We start from the raw sequence: 22928 nt of genomic DNA, 5'->3' as shown, positions 1-22928 counted from the left end.
TTTTTTTTTTTTACACGCACAGTGCCAGCAAAATACACATACAGGAAACCTAATAAGATGGACAGCGTTACATTGCTAGCTAGCTTGCTGGCTCACAGCAGTGTACCAGTTGATCCACAACACAAAGGCAATGTGTCACGACACAATTGCACTACTAATAAGCAGAACTGCATTTACTTTTCAAACCACGACCAATCAAACAAGCACTGTCCTCCGTACGCTCCTTCTCCAGTTCTCGTGTTTCTGACTTGCTTAATTTTTACTGCTCACGTGTAAAGGGAAAAGTTGGGCGCTTACTTAATCGCATATTTGTCCTATACAGCTACATAACTGGCCTACTCCATTGCTGTTTCCAGGGTGTCTACCAAACTGCAGCCTTCAAATTCCCTGACTTTTCCAGGTTTTCACTGACTATTTCAAGCAAATTCCCTGACCAAAACAAAAGGGAACTTGGTTCCTGCTCATACGTTTTGATACCAGATCCAACATAAAACAGACCATTTATTAAGTATTAGTGAGGCTGCCCTACTTTTCTGCATCAGAGCTTGTCATACTGGTAAACTGCTACTCGCAGTAACGTTGCTGCGGCATCGCCTCTCAATGACTGGTCGGCACTCGCAATTCGCCGCGCATCATCACGGCATTTGTCTGCGATTTTCCCTGACTTCAGCTGCTTTTTTGCCAAATTCCCTGACAATTCCCTGACTTTTCCAGTCACATCAAAATTCCCTGACTATTCCCTGTTTTCCAGGTTGGTAGACACCCTGGTTTCATTCATCCGTGTGGTGCCTCGTCTCTGAAGAGTAGACACCACAGTGCGTGTGGGGGGGCGCTAGCCGTGGTGCTCACAAGGACAACTGCGCTTCAACGTGTTAAAAAGACGCTGAATGTATGCTTACTATACGTCCTCGTTTGACTGATAGGTGAAAATCTCTTAAATTCATTATATGGACGCGTGATGATGATGATACCAATGTGTCTTCGTTCGGGGATTTAGAGGGACTCTTATGCTGACTTCTTTTATGTCCGAACCGTTTTGTTGCAAACCGGTTACCACTATTATTTTTTATGGTTCTGCTCCGGTGTGGGTTCAACAGTGTCACGAAAATGTGGATTCGGTTCCGGTACGTTTTTTGGTTTGGGATCGGGTTCGGTTCAACAACCTGATTGTAATGGCATCAATCCAGTAAGATTTTGGAGATTAACGAGATTCAATCCATGGTGGCACTTTAAGCCAATCTCATGGACCTGATGGCATTTCTGTATTTTAGTTTATTATATAGTTCAAAGCTACCATCGTGCAGAATTGCAGGAACGTTCATTTCAGGCGAGGATTTTGTGAGAGGTTCAGAAAAATTCGACGAACAAAAAACGTCCTTCGTCTATTTACATAAAAATTCTATACAATAATGTACATCACCACATCACAGCCTGTTGTTCAGCTATAAGCTTGCGTTTGATGGCTTCTTCTTGCGAGTGGATGTCCTCCTGTTCCAGCTCTTCGTGACTGGGATGCCACAGTGTGGCGAGTGCCCTCTCCATGTTCTTGGCATACACAGTATGTGATGGGATAATGCCTTTGTGGACCTGACAATAAAATTAGAAAGGACGCAAGTCACGCTCAAAGTCACTGGAACATTTTTTTGTTTTTTTCGGTTCAAATTTAGGAGGCTGTACTCTTTTTTTTTTTCTTATTCCGTGTCAGCACAGTAAAGCAGCTGTGGCTATCAGTGGTGTATGGACATAGACGGATGGAAGGGGGGGGGGGGTTCAGTTCAGTGTGCATCCTGGGCCTACTTCTGGGGGAACTGTGCGAACTTCCCGGTCTTCAGCATGACCCGAGGAACCGCGAAATATTTCATTTCCGCCCCAACTTGCGGCATCGGAAGCTGAGACAGGAAAGCCCTACCCAGACTGAACAGATCAAAAACGAGACATGCAAAAAAAAAAAAAAAATCACTGTTTGATTGTTTTTAGTGCTTTGTATACTACAGAGTTTGAAATGTAAAAAATGAACATCCCGAACCAAATATATTTTGTACAAAAGATAACAACTGTAACTGATAGATTGTAACAATAGTCTTTCAGCAATTTTGCAGTGGAGATGTAATAGAATGTCACAGCCTCCTTAAATTTTTGTAGAGCTGTTCCAGCAACCTCTTGATTTGCTCACATTCACATTATACAGGGTGTTCAAAATTAAGCTTTCAGGAGCGCTATGCAAACACAGTGATGACAGGAAACCGGATGATAACTTTACGCTACTTGTGTAAGAAACAGGTGCTGCTAATTATGTAGCACCTGTTTCTTACTCAAGTAACAGAAAAATAGCACCAGTTTTTCTTTTGTTCGCCTATTTATAAAGTGCTAGTGAAAGCTTAATTTTGGGCACCCTGTATAAAACTTGAACACCAGTGCCTACAATAGACAAAGTTAAAACGATGCTTCACGTTCACATAGTAACTGCTATGACAGGACAGGTCATACAAGCAGCACTTGTATGCATTTGCTCAAAGCCACGACTTTACGAATAGAGCCTCTCGATTTATGCTTAAATAAAAAAAACAACATGTTTTTAGACATGTTGCGACAGTCGCAGCGCAAGAGATCAGCACTGACCGCGGATGACAGATGAAAAACCTGCCGTTGGAAGCAGCTGGATCAGTGTGGAACCATCCGTAGAATGCGATACGGTGCTTTGAGGATAGGAACGGACGAGAGTAGTGTCGGACCACTAACATCAAAATTCACAGTGAAGGGTCAATGAAAGATATCGTCATTTCAAACCATTTTCAGAAATAAATTATGAATACCACTAATCGTAAAGTAAATAAATGTTACAAAATGTCACAGCGCTATTCCTGTCATTCTAAGACTTTCAGGTCCCCCCAACTCACCGTGGATTCTAAAGAACACATGGCGTAGATAAATCGAGGGTTGACTGCATATAACTTGTGTAGTACTTATAAACAGGGGTCGAAACCGGAACTGAACCGTAACCGAAAACCGCAAAAAAACGTTATTTTTCGCCGAACCGAACCCGAACCGTAAAACTTTTTTGTCTCCCCTTGAACGAACCGGAACTGAGCAGAAAAAATATGATGCGGTAACCGGTTCGCGAGACGGTACAAAATGCCAATACCTTCCGTCAACTGCCGCACCAGCTCCCTGCATCGCTCGGAATTTTCCCGATTTTATAGAGCGCATAAATTGATAAATCAAGAAGTGGTGAGTCCATGCACCTCCTACAACCTCACCTCCAAAAGGTTCACGACATCCCTGTACATTTTTGCGACGATTCGAGGTGTAAAAAAAGATGCGCTACACGACAGCTACACTTTGCATTATTGCCTCGGCTGTTTCATTTCATTCAGGGTCACATTGTGAAGGCGACGTAAATTTTAATAGTCCACAGTGATATCCACAGACAATGCAGATCTTTAGCGACCACGGGAAAGAGGTTGGCGTGTGGTCCAGAGCATGGAGGAAGGCAACATAGGAGCGGCCTCTATTCCTTTTTCCAACGGGGAGCAGTGTGCCGGCCTGCGCATGGGACTCTGGGGTACCCCTATCTACCACGAGACCGCTTTCTTCCCGGTTTTCCCTTTGGAAATTTGTGATAGCCTTTTGCACTTTTCGGTACAGTAAAGGATGACCTGCTGTCATGAACTGCATCATAGTTATTCGTACCTATGAAGTGTAGAGGTGGAGTAAGAGGATGGAAGGAGGAGCAAGCCATCGCCGGAACCCGATATTACCACTCACATGTCGTAGACTGATTAGCACAGCGCACGTAAACCGGTTCGAACCGATTAATATTTTGGTTGCTCTGAACCCAAACCCGAACCGAACCGATAACCTCGAACCGAAACTTGAACCGAACCACAAAAAATAACGGTTCCGAGCCCTGCTTATAAATATTGTTATAAATACTGTATATCTCATTATTATATTTTTATTATATCTTACTATATATTTGTTTACATATTTTATTCACTCATTTTATTATATATCTCATTATTGTCTTATTAGAAAAAGCGTAGGTTGTCGTCATTTTACAGAAGGAATTTAGCAAAGATTACACATTTCGATCCAGTCGTGAAAATATGAGACAATGTCTCTGGCATTTCCAAAATTTGCAGACTCATAGTCATTTGCCTTCAAGTTTCACCCATATTTTTTTCCAAATAGTATCACTTTGTTAAAAAAAAAAGTTAGAGGCAAAGCAATTTCTCACCCCTTGAATTTCATATGGCCTACACTGCCGGCAAACGCCATATTTTTCCTTTGCCCGCTTCACATTCACATCACCACGTATAGGTGGTGCTGCCCAGAAACAAACGAAACCCTATGGAACAACCAACAACCAGATGGTTTTTAGGCAGCGCCATCTGTACGTGTGAATGCGAACGTGAAGCAGACAGACGAAAACATGGCTCTCTGCACGGCAGTATAGCAGACTTGTACGTAACGCGTTACAAGCAATTTCGTTACTTGTAATCAATTAGTTTCTTGACTAATTTTTTGAGTAATCAATTACTTTTGAAGTAGAGTGTGACTCCAAATAACAATGCTCTGTCACAAATTTCCTGCGTCTTTATTGGGCTATTCTACTGTAGCAAGCGGGGAAAAAAATATTATTGCTACGTCTCACGCGCGAGTCCTTCATGGCGAGTGATTCTTTCGCGCTATTTCAGCTGACCCAATCACTTGGGAGCTGGTTTTCTTTTCTTTTTTCTTCTTTTTTTTTCTTTCGAAGCACACAGGGACGGAAATGTTTGCACGAATTGAAAGTAACGGCCCGAGTAACGCGTTACTTTTATACTCGTTACTCAATTACATATTGAGTCGAGTAATTTGTAACGGTAATCAATTACTTTTTTTGAGTAACGGGCACAAGTCTGCGGTATAGGCCACAGGAAATGCATGGGGGTGAGAATTTGCTTTGTTTCTGACCACCTTTTTCTACAAAGTGACAGCATCTGAAAAAAAATATCGATAAAACTTGAGGCAAATTATACTATCAGTCTGCAAAGCACCGTCTTCTATTTTTACGACGCAATCAAAAACGTGTAACCGTTCACCCTGTTGATTACTTGCCTTGAGAGCTTCGACGAGGTCAAAAGGCGATGCTGGGGGAAGACGAGGACGTGATACTGGATCACACGCGGCTTCAAGTGCTGCCTCACTCTCAGCCCAGTCTACCGTAGGCACGATGTAAGGAACATGTTCCCCAGTCGCAGACACCCAAGTGGCGTGACTGTGCGAGGAAGCGAAGGTACATACACAGCGTGAGAATCACCAAAAAAATGTGCTGCACCAAGAAAACATCACGCATTACTTTGGTGAAACAGCACTGACAGTGTGTTGCCATCATGTTATATCTTGTTACCACGATTGTTATAACTTGCGACAATCACATCGCACCACTGTTGTAAAAAAAACGTGGCATGGTGGGTGCAAATTTATAGCCGTGCCAATGACGTCGCAAGTAAAACCTTGTAATGAAGGTAGAAGCATTGTTCCGCACAGACTACTTTTTTGCAGGACTTATTTCTAGTACGTCTGCTTAGCTCTGTAATGGAATGTCAAAGCAGAGTGTCAAAGTGTAATGCTAAGTGTAATGTGTGCTTCGTGCTTAATTTTTACAATTTTATTGTCATTACTGAGTTTGACATAGATTGATGCTAACCGTAGCAACTGGCGCTTTAAAAAAACTCGTAAGTAAGCAGATAATACGCACCTCTGAGACGTGAAATTGGACACATTCTTGGAATTTTGGAGGTAGGGGTTGGGGGGAGCACAGCCAACAGCGTACTGGAATCGCCCTTCTCTAATCTTGTACGCGTTCCTCCGGCTAAACAATGCCATTAGGATATTTTTTACCTGCATCTAGAACCGGAGCACTTTAGCAACATAAAAAAGTACGTAGATGCACCGTGAAAGCTATCGTACTTTCCCGCAGGGGCCTCTCGTCTTGCAGTGTTGGCTCACCTGAACTGCGGTCATGACGAGCTGTACGGCCGCGTCGTCCACTGCGTCCAGCCCGCTGTCCCACGCTATAACGAACATCCGTCCGTTCACCATGAGAGCATCGGGAAGCGTGTGCTCGCGCGAGCAGAAACTGAGCTTCTGGCCACTGTCTGGAACTTCCCTCGCTACGGCATGGGGAATGTGCTTGGTAGACTGTGCAGGCACAAAACGTTTCTGCAAGAGACCAGGTACCTTGATCGAAGTCGTACTTCCTTTTTTTCCAAAAATTTGGTCGAAAGAATCTATTTGTGGAAGCGCGCGGCTATGTCCGCAGATCCATACGGGAATGCGCCTCAGTTGTGGTTGAGCTTTTGTCAGTCATTCTCTTTCACGTCGTTCTTTCGCGGTTTCAAACACATTTCATCGGCACAAATTTCGATTCGCGGGTGGAAATACGGCACTTCGAAATTTGTGCCGATGAAATGTGTTTGAAAGCGCAAAAGAACGACGTGAAAGAGAACGACTGACAAAAGCTCAACCACAACTGAGGCCCTGGACCATCCCCAGAATCAAAACAAGTGTGACTCCCCAAAACCAGCTCAAGGGCTCAAACCAAGCCAAGTCTGCCTGTCTCTCTCTCTCTCTCTTTTTTTTCTCTCTATTGGGGGGGGGGAGGCAGTTTGGTCCCTCCCAGAAGAGCCGTCCCGAGGCTAGTTTACGCCCGTAGGAGGGTAAACTTTAACTCCCCCCTCCATTACTGCAGTCAGAAGCTCTGTAAACAAAGAAAAGAAAATGCTCATTCGCACTGCCGAGATCGTAAATTCAAATTCTCTTCATTCCCGCTTTATACTGTAGTCACAACCTGCCATGCCCGCCATTCGGCACCCCCTCTGGTGAGGGCACCCGGAGCGGCTACCCCCTCTCACCCCCTCTCGCTATGGCTCTTCCTCCTAGACAGCAGAAGGCCTGCTGTTACAACTGCTGGTACTGCTATGATGTCAATGAAAGAGTGAACTATGCAAAAAGCTTGAAGCAGCTCGCACAGGCCTATTGTTATGTGGGAAGCATTGTTTGAGGTCGAGTCTTTCCCCCCCCCCCCCCCCCCCTCTTCGAGTGTAACGTTGGAGATTTGCTGTAGTTGGGATGTGCACTCGATGGGAGAAGGCGCAGCTGGCCCACATAGTGGTGCATCAATTTCCTTACCTCAAACGTTATCCGCACTGGTCTTGTCTTGGCTTTCAGCTTTCCCTTTCTCAACTTTTCTCGGATGTGAGAGCTGACAGCTGATGGTGTTTCTCGAGCTTCATAAAACAGACATACACCATTGAGTCATCGCACAATATAGACCGACCGACCAATGGAAAAGTGAAATCATTTGATGCTCACATTGGGTGTTGCACGCGCTTTGGCACTTGTTGAACAATGCCAGAAGGAACTCGTTGTGTATGTGTACTGTAAGGCAAACACGTAATTTTAACAATAAACAGAGCGTGGCTAAAGAGTACGACGGGACACGTCCACGTACTTGCGTCGGAGCTGAGAATCTTTCTGGCTTCGATGTCGAACTCGTCTTTCGTAAGCTAGAAATGTACAGAATGAATGCCGCTTACTAGTTTTCAGGCCATTTAAAGGTCAAGTAAGATAAAAACTAACTTTATGGTTGAACCACAGCTTCAATGCGTTGAGATACCTGCGAAATATTACAATATGCAAATAAATCGATGTCGTAACAAGCCAGAAAGCAAAGGAATGCCTTAATCCCGCCAGTTAGCGTCAAACTGCATTTTACTCACGCCTTAAATTTGTCTCCGAGAGCTTCGGCAATCCTCTGTTTTGCTTGTACGAGTTGACTCATGGAGGCGGCCATTTCTTCGAAATAGAGGAAATGGCCAAGAGCGGAAGTGTGAGAATAAATGTTTCACCACCTGGGCAAATAAGTAGAAAAAATTATGTAAAGTTTTTCGCTTCTTTTAGAAATATTTCTCCATAGTGGTCATCTGCGAAACTACAATATATTTATGCGAACCGTTCTTCCCCCCACCCTTTTCTGCTTCAAATGTGCCCAGGATGGCTGGTGTTCCTACGAAGCAGGTCATGAATACGGCGGAAGATATAGCGGACCAGGTAGTAACTAAACGGTTACACTCCATAAACTACGTCCGTTACTGATGACGACTCAAATCGGAACACCTTTGACATTATCAGATCTCAACAATATCATATGGCGCTCGTGGTGCTATGACACGTATTCGAAGCGGGTTTTACGTGTCACATCATATCTCCCAAATTTTACCACCTCAACTGTTTTTAACTCGTATTGAGCGTATAAAATAAATGCCTGAGCTTTTATTTCAGGGAATGGGTTTTCACGCATATACGTAGCACACGTTCGACTAAACGCGACAACAGGTGACCAGGGAAAACGGCACCGGCATGCGCAAACGTTGTAGAACAGTCTACATACAAATATTTTCTAACTAGGCGGTGATGGACCTGAGACTATGCCGTTGTGTTTCCACTGAATAGCTTGTCAGAGTGATATTACACGTTGAAGATTTTGAAGCCACTGCCTCTATGATAGTCTGGGCGTGATGCAATCGACCTGTAAATGATGTGTTTAAGCTCTAGCTTTCGCAAAAGCATTGGGAAATCTCGCGTTCATATATGTCACGGTGACAGGCGGTCGACGGAGAATGACTCTGCAATTCACTACCACATTTACAGCCAGGGGGTCGTTAAAAGGAGCTTGTGAGCACTTAAGGTTCCTCCGTGTGATATGTTCATGTCCCAAATGCAAGTGCCTCGCAGACCTTAATGTAAACATGACCACTCATACTCATTGGCAGGTGCTTCGCAAAGGGAAGCATGTGTTGCCGCACTTGGCCCGATTCTGCTTGGTGAGCACATTCCTGGAGGATGGCTGCCGCATGTGGTACCAGTGGGGTGACCAGAGGGATTACATGAACCACACCTGGGGCTGTGGATGGTTCCTGGCATCTCTGTTTGTCCTCATCAACCTGATTGGACAGCTGGGCGGGTCCGTGGCTGTGCTTGCACGGTTTCAGGTCACTGCGGCGTGCGGCCTTCTCTTCTTCATCGTCGTTCTTCAGGTACTACTTGGCCGTTTTTGTAAAAACCAACGTGGAGCACCGCTGGTCCCAAAAATGAATTGCTCGTGTTGACGCACCGATAGGGGGGCATAACGCTAGTCGCAGCGACTCGCTCACACAGTTCATCGTTCACTGTTTTAGCACGCGAAACGCGTGGCAATATTTGGAACTGCGAAACGTCTCATTCCGCACACAATCTTACATTTCCTTATTCCGCTCGTTCTCGCACTCGCGGATGTGCAATCCTTAGCATTCTCAGCAGCACGAAAGGCACAAAGACGGACAGAAGGAACGGACAAATCGTTGCTACACTCACAACTACAGAATCGAGTTCGTCTGACACAGAACAGTGTAAAACTACATTCTCCCTTGTCCATTTTGTGTTTGTTTATGCCCCCCTTCCGTAGTTTTTTTCTCTCGCACCTTTTCTTCCTTTTTCTCCCCTACGCCAAAATGCAACTGTGATGAAAAACCATGCGCGTCAGCAGATTTCATCCTGTGGCGAATCTCGTGCCTGGCGTGTCCTGCCGGTTCTCGGCGGTCATTGCGAGAGATCACGTGTGGCCGGGTGAAATGAGACGACAAATGTTTTTCTGAGCTGCTCTACTGAATGTAGCGCGATCCTAAATGCCCTTTCCCCGCCTCTTTACGGCCGCAGAATTAGTGACTGGCGGGGTATTTGGTATGACACCAAAGATTGTAGCTTTTAAAAACTTCGCATAATTGCGAAAACGTGTGACATTTGAATTTATCAAGCCTGAGTACTGGGCAAACACTGGACACATTTTTCTGTGTGCCAAAGTTTGCACTTTTCAAAAGTTGTCCATGTATTTTTGCAGACATTTGCGTACAGCATTCTCTGGGACATCAGTTTTCTCTTAAGGTGAGTCTAGTTCATTTTGCTCTCTCTTGGGAGTAACTATATCTTGTTATGTAGACTGGTAGAAATAGTTCTATAAACCGAAGCAGGAATACACACGCAAATTGCATGCATTTGACTCTCACCATGTTTCTTGTCCAGTATAAATATACGATATGTGCACATGGATCTTTGTAAGAAGCAACACTTAGTTTGTTTTTAAGTAGCACAGAAGTCATTTTTAACACCCAGTTTTCTTCGTATAAAACTGTTAAGTAGGCCAGTAAGATGCACCATGCGAAGTAATTTACACCACAGAGTCATAATTATCGCAGAAATTGAATTTAAAATGCGTCGCAAAAAGCGACCGTGCGCAACAGTGGTGAAGTGCAGTACCAGCCTCTGATCTGCCTGGAACCTCGTGCTGATGCTATAAGGAGAACGCTCGCTGATTGGCCTAGAGAAATGTCTGCTACTCCGCTGTCGTCTGCTACTCGGCTGTTCGGGGTTCTGATAAAGCCTCTCTCCTTGCTCGGTAATGCTTTGGCCGCTCCTTCTATCCCCAATTCTCCGGGAAAACTGGCAAAACAGGTTTACGGCGGCAAAGGGACAAGGCGCTGACCCCCACTGACCGGCAAACCAGAACGACTCTCCTTATGCCGTCATCGGTGACGTGCCATCATGCCTCCTCATCCTCGTTATAGCTGGAGTGGCGAGTTAAGGGTGAAGGTGCGGAGCTATGTTTATGTGAGTTTTTTTTTTCTGGGAAACAAATTGCACACATGAAAACCTTTCGCGCTATTCTGTATAATGACACACACACTTTCATCAGATGTCTTAATCTGAAATCTTTTTGGATGGCCCTCTGTACTCCTTTAAGCCCTCTCTTAGAGCATTTTGGGGCTTATATGTGCATCTTTGGAACTACAGTCTAACCTCGTTGCAACAAAATGCGAAACAACAAAATTCGCGTTAGAACGAAAAAGAAATTTCTTCCCTTTCAGGCTTACATAGAAACCAATGTATTTCAAACCTCGTTTCTGTGAAACAATCTCTAACTGGTGTCTCTGTACAACGCAAAAACAACTCCTATAAAAGTCTCGCGTTCCAAGCCAATGCACCCGATTTTAAGCGGGAAGACGGACAAAACAAAAAGCCAGTTCATCGCAAGTGCGACAGAGGTGACGACATGCATGGATATAGGTCAAAGATGGGTCTTTTTTTTCTTTGAATGGCATTTTCCCTCTGTGGGTCTCCTAAGAAGGAAAAGGGGTTACTGGTCGCCAAAGGTAATGAATGGGGGTTTTGCATTCATGAACTAATCGTAGTGTGTGCCTGTACCGTAGTCTTCAGCCTGACGGGAAGCGCAGCGACAGACACGTTGATGCTGTGAACTGCATTCATCAGCATCGTTTCCGTCGGTCACTTGTTTGCACTCCTGCCGTCATGGACAGAGGACACCAGAAAAGAAAGGTGATCTCACTCAACGACAAGGCGGACGCGATTGAAGCAGTATCGTCGGGCAGGAAGAAGCTGAACGTGGCAAAGGACTACGGCGTTTCACCGAGCACGCTCTTTATGATCCTATACACAAAAATGCGATTCAAGGAATGGGAGTCGCCATTAGTGCCGCCACCCCGTGGTAGTCACAGGAACTGTCCACGTGTGGACTGCCGTTTGCCGAGTTCCTTCACTTTCTCGTGTGTGTTTTCATTCATTTTCGTGTCCGTTGTGTGTTCATTTCGTGCCGGTTCATTTTCCCCCGCTCGGGAACCGGTGTAGAAAAGCTGTCGCATCAGCCAGCACTCCTCATGTGAACAATTGTGCATATCGCACGTGGAAGCAAGCAATCTTCTTTTTCCTTTTTTTTTTTTTTTTTTTTTTTTAACGTTGATACGCTACTCAGAAATTCACCGGATGACTAGTTATATGGAATGTTACGTTATCCTCAGTCATACTCATTAAAGATGGCGGCCACCAGTATTCATCCCAGTGGGAAGAGCGATTTTGGCATTCCATCCCTGCTGTTTCTTCGCTAGGAACGGAGCTAAGAAGTGCACAGAGACTGGCGGTTTGAGAGTAACGCGACAAGGTCTATAGGACAAGGGCAACATCTTGAAGGGCAAAGTACTCCACACCCTGTTCTCAGCAAAACGGGCTGAAATGCTCGCCTTATGAAGAAGTAGAGAAGGCTCTGTACATGTGGTTCCATGACATACGAGCGAGAAATATCCCGATGAGTGGCGCTACCTTGCAACAGGAAGCAAAAGAATGTGCTTCCGTCCTGGGATGCGACGATTTTAAAGGCTGTTCCAGATGACTGCAGAGGTTTAAGAACCATCACGACGTCGTTGTAAAAACTCTCAGCGGAGAGATTAGGTCCGTACATCAGGGTTGATACCACTGAGTGGACATGGACCCGTGCCTCTTACATCTTGGCAAGTTTTGATGCACGAGACATCTACAATGCGTATGAGACCGGGCTGTTCTATCAGGTGCTGCCCAACAAAACTTGATGTCAAAGCATATCGCTGCCATGGCAGCAGACATGGACGGGACAGACGAGTGGGTGCCGTGGACCATTGTCGAATGCGCAAAACCGCGATGCTTCAAAGGGCACTCATTTCTTCCCACGAAGTATGCTTCAAGTGCCAAAGCGCGGACGACTATGGCCATTTTCGGCGACTGTCTGAAGGAGTTCAGTGGGGAGATGCGCAGGAAAGGATGCAAGACCTGCCTCCTCCTTGACAATTGAACCTCTGTATACAATAAGGGGATGAGTCGAAAAATCCCAAACCGAGAAATGGGGCTTGATCTGACGGCCGGTCCCATTGACACGCACGCATTTCCCGTTTTTTACCGTCCCGTAGAGGGACAAGAAATAGCAATATGGTGCGAAATTTTCATTGGCAGGTACATACTGGTATGTATATGTCATTACAGTAAAAATAGTAAAAAGGGGGATAAATCGACTTATCCACTTATATCTCCTTGACTAGGGTGTGATAAGGGAGAGGCTCGTACAAAGTTCTGCCTCCGAACCTGTGTCTCCAGGTCGAGACAAAAGTGAACATCTACGTAGCCGTGGAGATGCTGTCTGCAACGTGGACAGCAACTAAGTCGAACATCATTGCCAACTGCTTTCGTCATGCAGGGTGCAAGCAATGCGAAAGCAGCCAGGTCACTCAGGAGTGTGACCCGCTCGTTAATTCGGCCGCGGTCGGGGGTGCACCGGACAATTCGAGAAGCAACGGCTCGAGGGAAACACACCTGGACCTGTGCAAACGGTGGACACGAGAACAGTACGAAAGAGAGCAAAGGACGACGGACACATTGCCATCGTCATCACCGCACTGATGTCACTTTAATCCCGAACCAAGCCTGGTGAAAAAATTTTTTAGCGTGTCCGCGCAGTTCGCTGTTTTTGCTGGACCCTCATTTCGAAGAGGCCCACCAGGGGTGCACCAACATTCCATCCATCCGTCTATCCGTCAGCTGCCATCTTGAGGCAAGAGCATGTTTTAAGCCACGTGTATCATTCGGTCTTTCTGCTGCCTGCATGCAGTTTCGACATGGCTGCTCCTGAGGCCTTCAAAGTGTCAGAAGGGTGGTTTGCGCGGTTTAAAGAACACTCGTCTTCCGAAATATCTGCACGGAGAGAGGGTGCCATTGGTGAAGATGGGATTGGTAGTGTGTTCCGCTGCGGAAGCACACAGCTGCGTACAAGTCCTGTGACGCGTTTAACGCGGACGAGGCGCAGAAGCAGCGGCAATCAGAAAACATGTTTTAAAGGCTCGGGCACAGTTCTTCGCGCAATAAACTAGGATATGCATCATCAGAATGGGATCCTCACTAAAGGTATCTAATAAGTAACATCAAATCCATTCAAAACAGAGCAACACGATTCATCTGTAATGATGTTTCTCTTAATACGTCAGTCCCTGCATTGAAACGCAAACCTCACCTGTTGTCGTTAGAACAGCACAGTCTTATTTCGCATCTGTCTCTCTTTCATAAATTCTTGCATAACATTCCCTCAAAACAGTGTCCGATACGCCGATCCACTGCCATCTTTCTCTGCCTTGATCACCCAAATGAAGTTGACCGCTTTTTATGTCATTCTAATGCTCTTTTGTTTTGTTTTTCAAAATCCTTTTTTTTTTTTTTTTTTTTTTTTGCCGCACCGACCTAGAGTGAAATGACCTTCCGAGCAACATCGCTACAAAAATACAAACTCAAGAATTTCATAATGCCATCTCTGTTCTGTTCCCGTAGTTATTGTCCGGTTACCTTCACCATGTGTTTTCCTTGTGTCCGGGACCTCTTACGTACCATTAAAGTACATCACAGGCTCCATTCTCATTGTAGCAAATGATGTACCACATTGCTGATTCATCATGCATAAAGTTTGTTCTGTACGTTACATTACTATCTCACATTATCGTGGATTTGTACTTTCTTTTTCTATTTTTCTGTACTAAAAGTTACGTACATATCCTCGTGATGCTGTAACCCACTTCCTCATGTAATGTCCTACAAGGGACCTTTGGAGGTATACATTGAAATAAATAAATAAATATATATATATAAAAATTATAAATATAAATAAATAAATAGTCTTTCCTCTTGAAGTGGAGTGTCGTTCGATAATTGAATTTCCCGTCTTTCAGGAGCTTCTCCCTCGTCGGAGCCCTCTTACTCCTGGTGGCCGAGAGCCGCGTGGAGGCCAAGAGCCTGTTCGCCGGGGTGCCCTCCCTCGGGGAGAACAAGCCCAGGAGTTACATGCAGCTGACGGGGCGTATCCTTCTCGTGTTCATGTTTGCCACCATGCTGCGGCTCGAGCTGTCCTTCCTGCAGGCCGTGCAGAACATCGTTGCCACGGCGCTCATGGTCTTCGTCACGGTCGGCTACAAGACCAAGCTCTCGGCTCTCGTGCTCGTCATCTGGCTGACCGCCGTCAACTTCTATGTGAACGCGTGGTGGACCATCCCGTCGTTCAAGCCCATGAGGGACTTCCTCAAGTACGACTTCTTCCAGACCATGTCCGTCATCGGCGGGCTCCTCATGATTGTGTCGCTGGGTCCGGGCGGAGTCTCCCTGGACGAGCACAAGAAGCAGTGGTAGCTGGGGCGGGAAGAAAGGCATAAAAGTTACGCAGCAACAACAACAACATAACCTGTGCCCGGGATGCGAGATGTCCCTTCCCGAAAACTTGGTAAATTGTGGGGGGGTGGGGGGGGAAGGCATCTGGCACGATCTTGGGGTGGAGGGGGGAGGGTTGGAGGTGTGTGTTTTTTTTTTAAGTGCGCGCGACTGCACATTTGTTCCTGCATTTTAGAAGCCTCGCAGCGTCTGGATCTCGCGAGGGATGTTGTTGATTTCGGTACTACTTCCGGCATGCTTAGATGGGGGGGGGGGGGGGGGGGCGAGAAGCTGTCAAACTTCAAAGTGTTGTTCCTAGATGATTTATTGCTGCATTGATGATCCATTGGTGGGATGATTTATTTAATGTACGTATCGAGTGTCCCCGCTTTTTTTTTTTTTTTTCCACTCCATGGTTGCATACCTGCATTGCGTGACCTCGAAAGCTGCGCTTATCCCTGTAAGCCTTACAGTGTCTGTTCCCAGAACGTTGAAGACTTTGGAGAAACAATTTGATGTAACGTGCTCGCAGGAACAGGTTGAGTTTGAGATTACAATCTTTCCATCCTTTATACCTTCACATGCCATCAGACTGCCTGCTGAAACACTTACCATGGTGCCGAGCATGCTCTATATACAGTGGTATACAATATATACAATGGTCTTATTGCGCAGTCATAATATGAAATACCTAGAACATTGCAGATACCTAGAGCAGTTGCAGCCCCAGACAACACCCTTCAGGTGTTGCTCCGTGCTTGCTATGGGTCCTGCATGCTCGAGCTGGTTTCTTGTACACTACGCCTCAGTAGTGCACCATACTTATGAACGGGAGAATCTAAATTCCTTGGCTGCTTTCAGTTGTTAGATATGACATTGCAGTATCAGCAACCAGCAGCTGTTCTTTTCGTTACGCACATGCTATGCTGGAATCGAAACAAATAATTTTCAGTCTGGTTGTTTTGATTGTTCCAAGCACAAGACTGTTCTCTGCACAGTTCTTTCCATATGAAATTTTCAGACGGAATAATGCCAACGGTTGCCCAGTGATGCACTTGCCAGCTGTTTGTTTGGGAACAAATGCTTTGAAAGGAAATTTTAGCCACATCTTTTTCCGCAGACCCGAATATTAGTCATCTTTCTGCCTAGTTCATTCTTATTTGCCCGTGACAGGATGGTCGAACAAAAGTGAAGATGCTGCCAAAGGTTAGGTGTGTTGTGCGAAGCAATATTAAAATATGTCATCTCTACATTGTGCCACCATGATGTGACTAACAGTCTGGGACTCTGTGTGCAGTTTTGAAGTTACGGAGTGCCCACAGAAATGCCTGGTGTTTGCAGACGTTGCGTTTGCTTACATTCCATTCCTCTTTGCAGGGTTAGAGTCGCGAGGGCAGTGAATCTTCTTTTTAGCCTTGATAATGCAAAATCCCATATGCCGGCCTTGGTAGCTCGGCCGGTAACATGTTGGCTTGCTGAGCTCAAGATTATGGGGAGAGCCTGAAGTTCTAGGGTTTAACCCGTTCCTTCCCCGAATTTGCACCCCGAATTGAAGGTTCCCTTTTTAGGGTGAAACCCGATTTTTACCCGGCAAATTGCCCTCACCGGGACATCCGTAGAAATGCACTAACTTACTTGTTTGCCAGTAAATGCAGTTACATCACCGTTTGTACCAAACCAGTACAGTTCGTGTGAGTAATAGAGCCCGATTCCTCCATGAATTTAGCATACTGGGAGTTTTTCCACCCGAATTCGCATGAATTTAGAGCACACGTTGATTTCCCCGATTTTTACCCCCCCGAATTGGGAAAAAAAATATTTCCCGAAAACTTCAGGCTCTAATTATGCGTTCAATCCCAGCTGGGGACGGTAGCAATGTGGGGAGATGTGTGCATGTCTGGGATTATGGGCACGCATCGAAAGAACCGCAGGTGGTCAAAGTTATCTGCGATCGTACTCTGCAGCACGTGCACGATGTAGCAACACAATTGTGAGCGGACTTGCCATGCGTGTAAATCTACTCCCCATTATTAAAATATCTCGTTAAATAAAATTAAATGGGCATTTCGGTCGAGGTGGTCCATGCTCAGAAGTACAGGATAAGCTAAATCAACAGAGCAGCATGTACGTATGCATTGCAGGGTTGTGGAGTTGCCACTGCAGAGTTGGAATGATTCTGAAATCATTCAAGATTTAGCAGAGCCAGGAATGGAATGGAATGGCAGAAACAGTCCTAGGGATGGAATGGTCTGGGTGCCCTGGTGGCAGCTTTGGTTTCAACGTGCTGGTTTCTGCCCTTATACCCTTTGCACTGCACCCGCACAAGGTCAAGAGTGAAATAACCTTGTCTTTGTGCTTTTTCCGTGCTGGGTAATGTCAATCTCCTCTATAGCACTGCTGGACTTGCCAGTATGGCTACCGGTCCTTTTCTTTTATTGAGGCAATTAAAGGAATGGAATTGGGTTGCCAAGCCATTCCAGGAGTGGGAACTGACCATACCTTTTCATTCCGAGGAATTGAAAGGAATGGAATTATCGCAAATCTCCATTCCTCGGAATGGGAGACCCCATTCCGCAACCCTGATGCATAGACCTGTTTCCGCAGGCCAGGTGGCACTTGTTAGCAGCAACGTCGGTGCCCCAAAACATGCTACACGTGGTAGTTCAGCAGATGACGTGGCACCTTCAAATACATGGTCTCCAGTTGTTCGCACTTGGCAAGATGCACAGCTTTTTCTGTGAACCTCCTACAGGATCTGTAGCTTTCCTTGGCGCCGTACCGCTTGAAACACTGCGCAGACCCCGCTGATGAAACTCTCTACTGTTTGGCTCCGTGGCCCCTGGTGCCCGAAATGGCGCTGTGCAAACTTTGCTGCAGTGGCCCCTGTGTGCGCATCTGTGTACAGCTCGCGTCGGGGTTAGTGCCATTCCGGCCTGCACGCACCTTAGTAAAAATAACGGTGGAGGTTGCTTTGGTCATCTGTTTACAGTTAGAGGGGGTGTCTCTCATTATGAAAGTGTAGTTTTCTGCTAGGCTCTGCCTGGTTAGCTCTCTTCTCAGGCTGGAGTGGTGTAAAAGTTAACCTTGACGCAAGCCGTACGCAAGTAAGGAAAATGATTACCGTGTTTTCCGGTGTATGACACGCACATTACAGACCGTAAAAAGTAAAAAAATGTACAAGTAAAGTAGAGCCGTTATGCCGATCGTTTTCACTGTGCCCAAGGTGTCGAGCAACTTCTGGACTTGGTGCAGTGGGTTGATACAGGTGTAAATCGCTCATTTAGATACCATGCAGGTGTGGCTCGCGTCGGAGTTGACTCCTCCTAACACTGCTACAGCCTGCGAGCCAGGAAGAGAAAACAGCACATTCATCAAGAGGGTTACTCCTCTAGGAGTAGAAGGGTGCTGACTAGCTGGTGTATAACTGCGTCTCGAGCACGACCTACTATAGTGACCATGTCATAATTGGCAATCCCTACGAGGAGCCCGTCCACACGACCCGCTAGGGGTGCTGCTTGTTGGCCCGCGAGATGTACATGATTGGACAATGGAACATTTAACTCTGAACGCGCAGAAGTGGACGTACCACTACCATAGCAGACGACAGCAACAGCTCCTATGAAAATGCGTAGGATGGTGATGATGAAAATCAACGAAAGCAGCATCTCCCGTAGGACCTCCACCGCTTGTACAAAAACACGGGTGTAGTTCGTTACCGGGACCACTCGTTTTTAAAAATTTGTGAAAGCGTTTGAAAGGTAAATATTGCGTAGAAGTGAAAGAAGTTCATATACTGAATCGAAAAAGGTAAGAATTATAAAATTCTGTGGACTAGAAGTTTTTTTATAGGCATTTCAACAACCCCATCTGATTCACTTTTAGCACAGGAGAAACACGGGAATGCTAAGCCTAACGGATTCGAAACTTGCAAGAGAATTGGGCTAAATCGCCTCACTTTAGTGAGGTTGGGTTAAGTTAGGTTCTACAGATTGGGGGGGGGGTCTGGGGGGGGCGCCGCCCCCCCCAGGCACGCAGTAGGCGGTGCGGGCGTCGAGACTGTGCCTCGGGTTAGGTCAGAAGGTCCTCACCCAAGATGGCGGAGCGCCATCAAAAAACGGGCGATAAAATTTGATTTTTATACGTTTCACGCAATACACGAGGGTCATTCCTGTTTAATTTCGTTCCTAATTTGCTCCTGCTTCAGGTAAAAACATATCATTTACCTAGTTATCTTCTTTCTTTACAAAAACGCAGTGGTCCCGGTAACGAACTACATCCAAAAACACTAAAGTAAGCTGATGTACAATTGCAGAAATTGAGGAAGCAATAACCAGTCTTATGAGTAGCGACACCGCTGGGTTGCAAATGCAGCGCTGGGAAGAGGCGATCTAGTAGGTCGCGGTCTCTAGTATCGTCCTCTTCACAGTCACTCTTCTAACTGTAACTAAAACCCCCTCTGCCGTTATTCCTCCTATGGACCATCAGGGTCCGCAGGCCGGAATGGCGTTCAAGTTAACTCTCATCCAAGCGGTACGTAGAGGTATAAAAAGCACTCGCAAAACCTGGTTTTACCAAAAACACAGGGCCCTATACATGAAAAGTCTTGTGCAGCATCGCTGCCTTTCGAATTATTTCATGTCGTCGATACGCAGTTCTGCAAGTTCCGCAAAGCAAGAGATCTGGTGAGGCCTTCACGAACGTGATGCTAGATTGTCTTCTAAACTTTGTAAGGTCAAGGAGCACCTATACACAAGGAAGACCCCTCCTCCCCCCTTTCTCCAACCTGCAGGTTGTCGGTGGAGGACAACATGTTAAGAGTTACCTCATGAAACAACTAACAAAATGGACTGTCCTGCACACATTCATAAATCTGCACCTAGCTAAAACCTGACTGCAAACATTATTATTAGGGTCAGACTCTGGGATTAGGAAAATGCTTTCAACAGATTCGGGAGGGAAAATTTTTGCTATTGCTAAAAGTGCTATTTTGAACCTGTAAATCGAGCTGAAATGTGGTGCTGTTGATGGAACCAGTTTACTTTTTTGTTTTCCTTTCTTTCTTTCTTCGAGCAAGCGTCCCATAGTGAAGAGGTGCACATTGGACAGACATGCATTCCTCATGATTTATAGTCACAAGCACCAGATGATGTAGCATTATATGTGCTTCACGTAGTTTATCGTTGCACTAGGATAATATTTTCATCAGACGTGTGCACAGATTACTACTCATTTGTATACATGACTGGAACTTGGTCAGAAATCAGGTTTAACCCGAATTGGACATCGAAAAGCTGATTCGAGAGGGAACAATCGTGTCAATCCCAAAAAAAGTCTGACCCTAATTATGTTGCGAGTTCAATACCTCGCACAGCAATTGTTCATACTTTTTGAATGGTGTGTTGGCTACTCGAGAGGTTACCAACGAACACCATTAAACACTTCGCCACGAACGCCGCAAAACCCAGTCTTGCAGCTCGTGTGCTAGATGAGAACCAGTGTAATGCAGTTGCAATAATCGACACATTTTTGGTATCGCAGCGTGGATCGTGATACTTTTTTTAAACTGGTTTCGGAAAGATATTTCCGTTACAAATACGTGGTAACGCGATCTCCGTATCATTGTCGATACGGATGCTGTTTTAGCACCCCGCCCTTTCTTCACCGACCATATTTCTTAATATTATTCACTGCCACTAGTCTGCAGGGCGCTCGACGAGAAGCCCGTTGACGCGCCTACGTGCTCCACAACGAGAATTATACCATACACATGTTCACCTTTTCTCATCAAACCTGGGAATAACCACGCTGCACACAAGAAAAGAGTTGAGGTCACCGAACAAAAGTCAAGCCCTTGACAGTGAGCTCTGGATTCCACTGCTAAGCTGCCGTGTCGCACTGAGTCAAGCTCACATACAGTCAACCCTCGATTTATGAACCTTCGATTTATGAGCACGAGGAACCAAACTTTTTACATGCATTTTTTCCTCGTTTTATGAACCTCGATATTCGAATAATGAATGGAATTTCTGGGAAACAACTAGGAGTCGCCCAGCGTTTTTGCCCTCAATTTATGAACGGATCGTTCCAAGGCCAACAAAAACGGGATTATTCGTGGTCTTATGAATGACGCCTGAACAGACAAAACGTTTTCCAGGTATTGCACCCTCGGTTCTTAACCCCTCGAAATCCGAACAACAAACGGTTTTTGCAGAAGTGTTCCCGACCTCAATTCATGAATAAGGTGTCCGCTGTCACCCGGAGATTAATAAACGTAGGTTAAAAACCCCAGAGGAAATCCGAGACCAGTTGAGTGTGAATGTGCTGACATCTCCTCTTTCCAAGATTGACACAGCGGAAGGCATGGTCCAAAGCAGAATTACACAGTATATTGCATTATAAACATGATACCAACTCGGAAATACTGTCCCATTTGCTCGATAGCACTCACTTAACAGAATTTTCGATTTATGAATCCCTCGATTTATGAACAATTTTTCGGGGAACCGATGGTGTTCATAAATCGAGGGTTGACTGCATACTGTAGTATTGTCAACTTTGAATGGGTTTCCTTGGTCGTTGGGCTCCACAGTACATGGGGGCCTGACACCAACTGTTCCAGGTTGATGGCCTGGTATGGTGGCAGAAGAAAACTTTAATTGTGCATTCACACGAGCGACATCCACACGGAACATTCTAGTGGAAGAAAAAGTGAAAACACTGCTCACAGAGCCGAAGTGTCCGTCCCGTGTTACGTTGAGCATTCACACGGTGCGGAATATCGGGAGTGGCGTACTGCGCACTTGGCAGACGACACCGTCAGCGTCTTTCCTGTCGTCTGCTACAGAATATCTTGTGGCTGTGTCGCAGGATATTCTCCACAGTTAGCAGTGTACGTGAACACTGGACGCTATATAATGTTTTTCGCGTCTTCCGCTTCTGCAGGGAATGTCACTCGTGTGAATACACAGTGAGATCCAGTTATTAATAAAAGTCTAGCAAAGTGTCCGAGCTACATAATAAATGTCTTTTTACTGCAAAGCTGTCTTCTCCCAATGGACCTTTTCTGAGTAAGCACATGCGCATACTTAGCTACGGCTGCTGTTTTTTGGGGTAGGTAATCTGTGTGAAGGTCGCGCAGACGTTCAAGGCCGGCACTTGATGACGCTTTGTACTTGTAATATGTACAATACGCTTTCACTCTTTCCGCATTCTTTTTGCAATCTTCTCTCGCTACTTTCCCATGCAACATGCCAGTCCGAAACAGCACCCCTCGCTCATTTCAAGTTAAATGCGATGTTTTGCATTCTGACACCAGGGTCGACACGTACATGTAGAAGGTCCGTTTGCTATTATACGAATGGGGTGTTCACGATAGCGAGCTTTCTGTGTTGCATCATCTTCGTATTCCAACAAACATATTCTGCAAAGTATCGCGTTACTTTTTTCAGTAACGGTCGCGGCACTCAGTTACTAAAAAAAAAGTGCCTATACGGATATTTCGATACCTTTTGCTCATGTAACGAGTATCTGTACCACGATACAGTATTTTGGTAACGGGTACAACTCTGATAAGAACACAGAGAATAAGTAGAGCTGCATCAGGAGGAAAGCGTGGTGTGGTGTAGAGCCCTGCACCATCCGCGGATGGAAGCGGATATCCGCGGATATCCGCAAGATACTTGCGGATTCGGATGAAAATTTAGCACTTTCTGCGAAGTGCGGATCGGATGCGGTTGGCGCGAGGTCGGATGCGGATCGGATGCGAATCGGATGCGGATACGAAGGCAGCGGATCGGTAGCGGATCGGATGCGGATATACCGCGTGCTGTCATTTTTCCACCAGC

At 45.8% G+C, this 22928-nt stretch overlaps 2 protein-coding genes across 2 annotated transcripts; one reads left to right on the top strand and one right to left on the bottom strand.

Annotated features, from left to right (window-relative positions):
* Window positions 1–1367: 1367 nt before the first annotated feature.
* LOC135368147 (transcriptional adapter 1-like) lies at window positions 1368–19373 on the bottom strand. Its single transcript, XM_064601262.1, has 10 exons — window positions 18671–19373; window positions 7767–7898; window positions 7627–7663; window positions 7499–7553; window positions 7360–7425; window positions 7177–7274; window positions 5995–6207; window positions 5744–5892; window positions 5101–5260; window positions 1368–1587 (listed from the first exon to the last, which is right to left on the bottom strand). Exons 2-10 carry the CDS (start codon window positions 7838–7840, stop codon window positions 1417–1419), a joined length of 1023 nt encoding a protein of 340 aa, XP_064457332.1. The 5' UTR covers window positions 7841–7898; window positions 18671–19373; the 3' UTR covers window positions 1368–1416.
* On the top strand, window positions 7997–16334 carry LOC135368148 (surfeit locus protein 4 homolog). Its single transcript, XM_064601263.1, has 4 exons — window positions 7997–8097; window positions 8820–9083; window positions 9923–9966; window positions 14613–16334. The coding sequence occupies exons 1-4, from the start codon at window positions 8041–8043 to the stop codon at window positions 15064–15066; spliced, it is 819 nt and encodes a 272-aa protein (XP_064457333.1). The 5' UTR covers window positions 7997–8040; the 3' UTR covers window positions 15067–16334.
* Window positions 19374–22928: the final 3555 nt, after the last annotated feature.

Source organism: Ornithodoros turicata, chromosome 9, assembly GCF_037126465.1.
Source record: "Ornithodoros turicata isolate Travis chromosome 9, ASM3712646v1, whole genome shotgun sequence".
NCBI classification, from domain to species: Eukaryota; Metazoa; Arthropoda; class Arachnida; order Ixodida; family Argasidae; genus Ornithodoros; species Ornithodoros turicata.
Note: the sequence above shows the minus strand (reverse complement) of the source record. Positions and strands in the feature narration are given on the sequence as shown.

What these genes read in the sequence shown, in the direction of transcription:
- LOC135368147 (XM_064601262.1), bottom strand. Translation starts at nt 7,840, where the DNA reads ATGGCCGCCTCCATGAGTCAACTCGTACAAGCAAAACAGAGGATTGCC. An exon ending in CTCGGAGACAAATTTAAGGC is followed by an intron (nt 7,664 to 7,766) that starts GTGAGTAAAATG and finishes AATATTTCGCAG; the next exon opens with GTATCTCAACGCATTGAAGC. An exon ending in GATTCTCAGCTCCGACGCAA is followed by an intron (nt 7,426 to 7,498) that starts GTACGTGGACGT and finishes TTTGCCTTACAG; the next exon opens with TACACATACACAACGAGTTC.
- LOC135368148 (XM_064601263.1), top strand. Translation starts at nt 8,041, where the DNA reads ATGGCTGGTGTTCCTACGAAGCAGGTCATGAATACGGCGGAAGATATA. An exon ending in TCTTCATCGTCGTTCTTCAG is followed by an intron (nt 9,084 to 9,922) that starts GTACTACTTGGC and finishes GTATTTTTGCAG; the next exon opens with ACATTTGCGTACAGCATTCT. An exon ending in GACATCAGTTTTCTCTTAAG is followed by an intron (nt 9,967 to 14,612) that starts GTGAGTCTAGTT and finishes CCCGTCTTTCAG; the next exon opens with GAGCTTCTCCCTCGTCGGAG.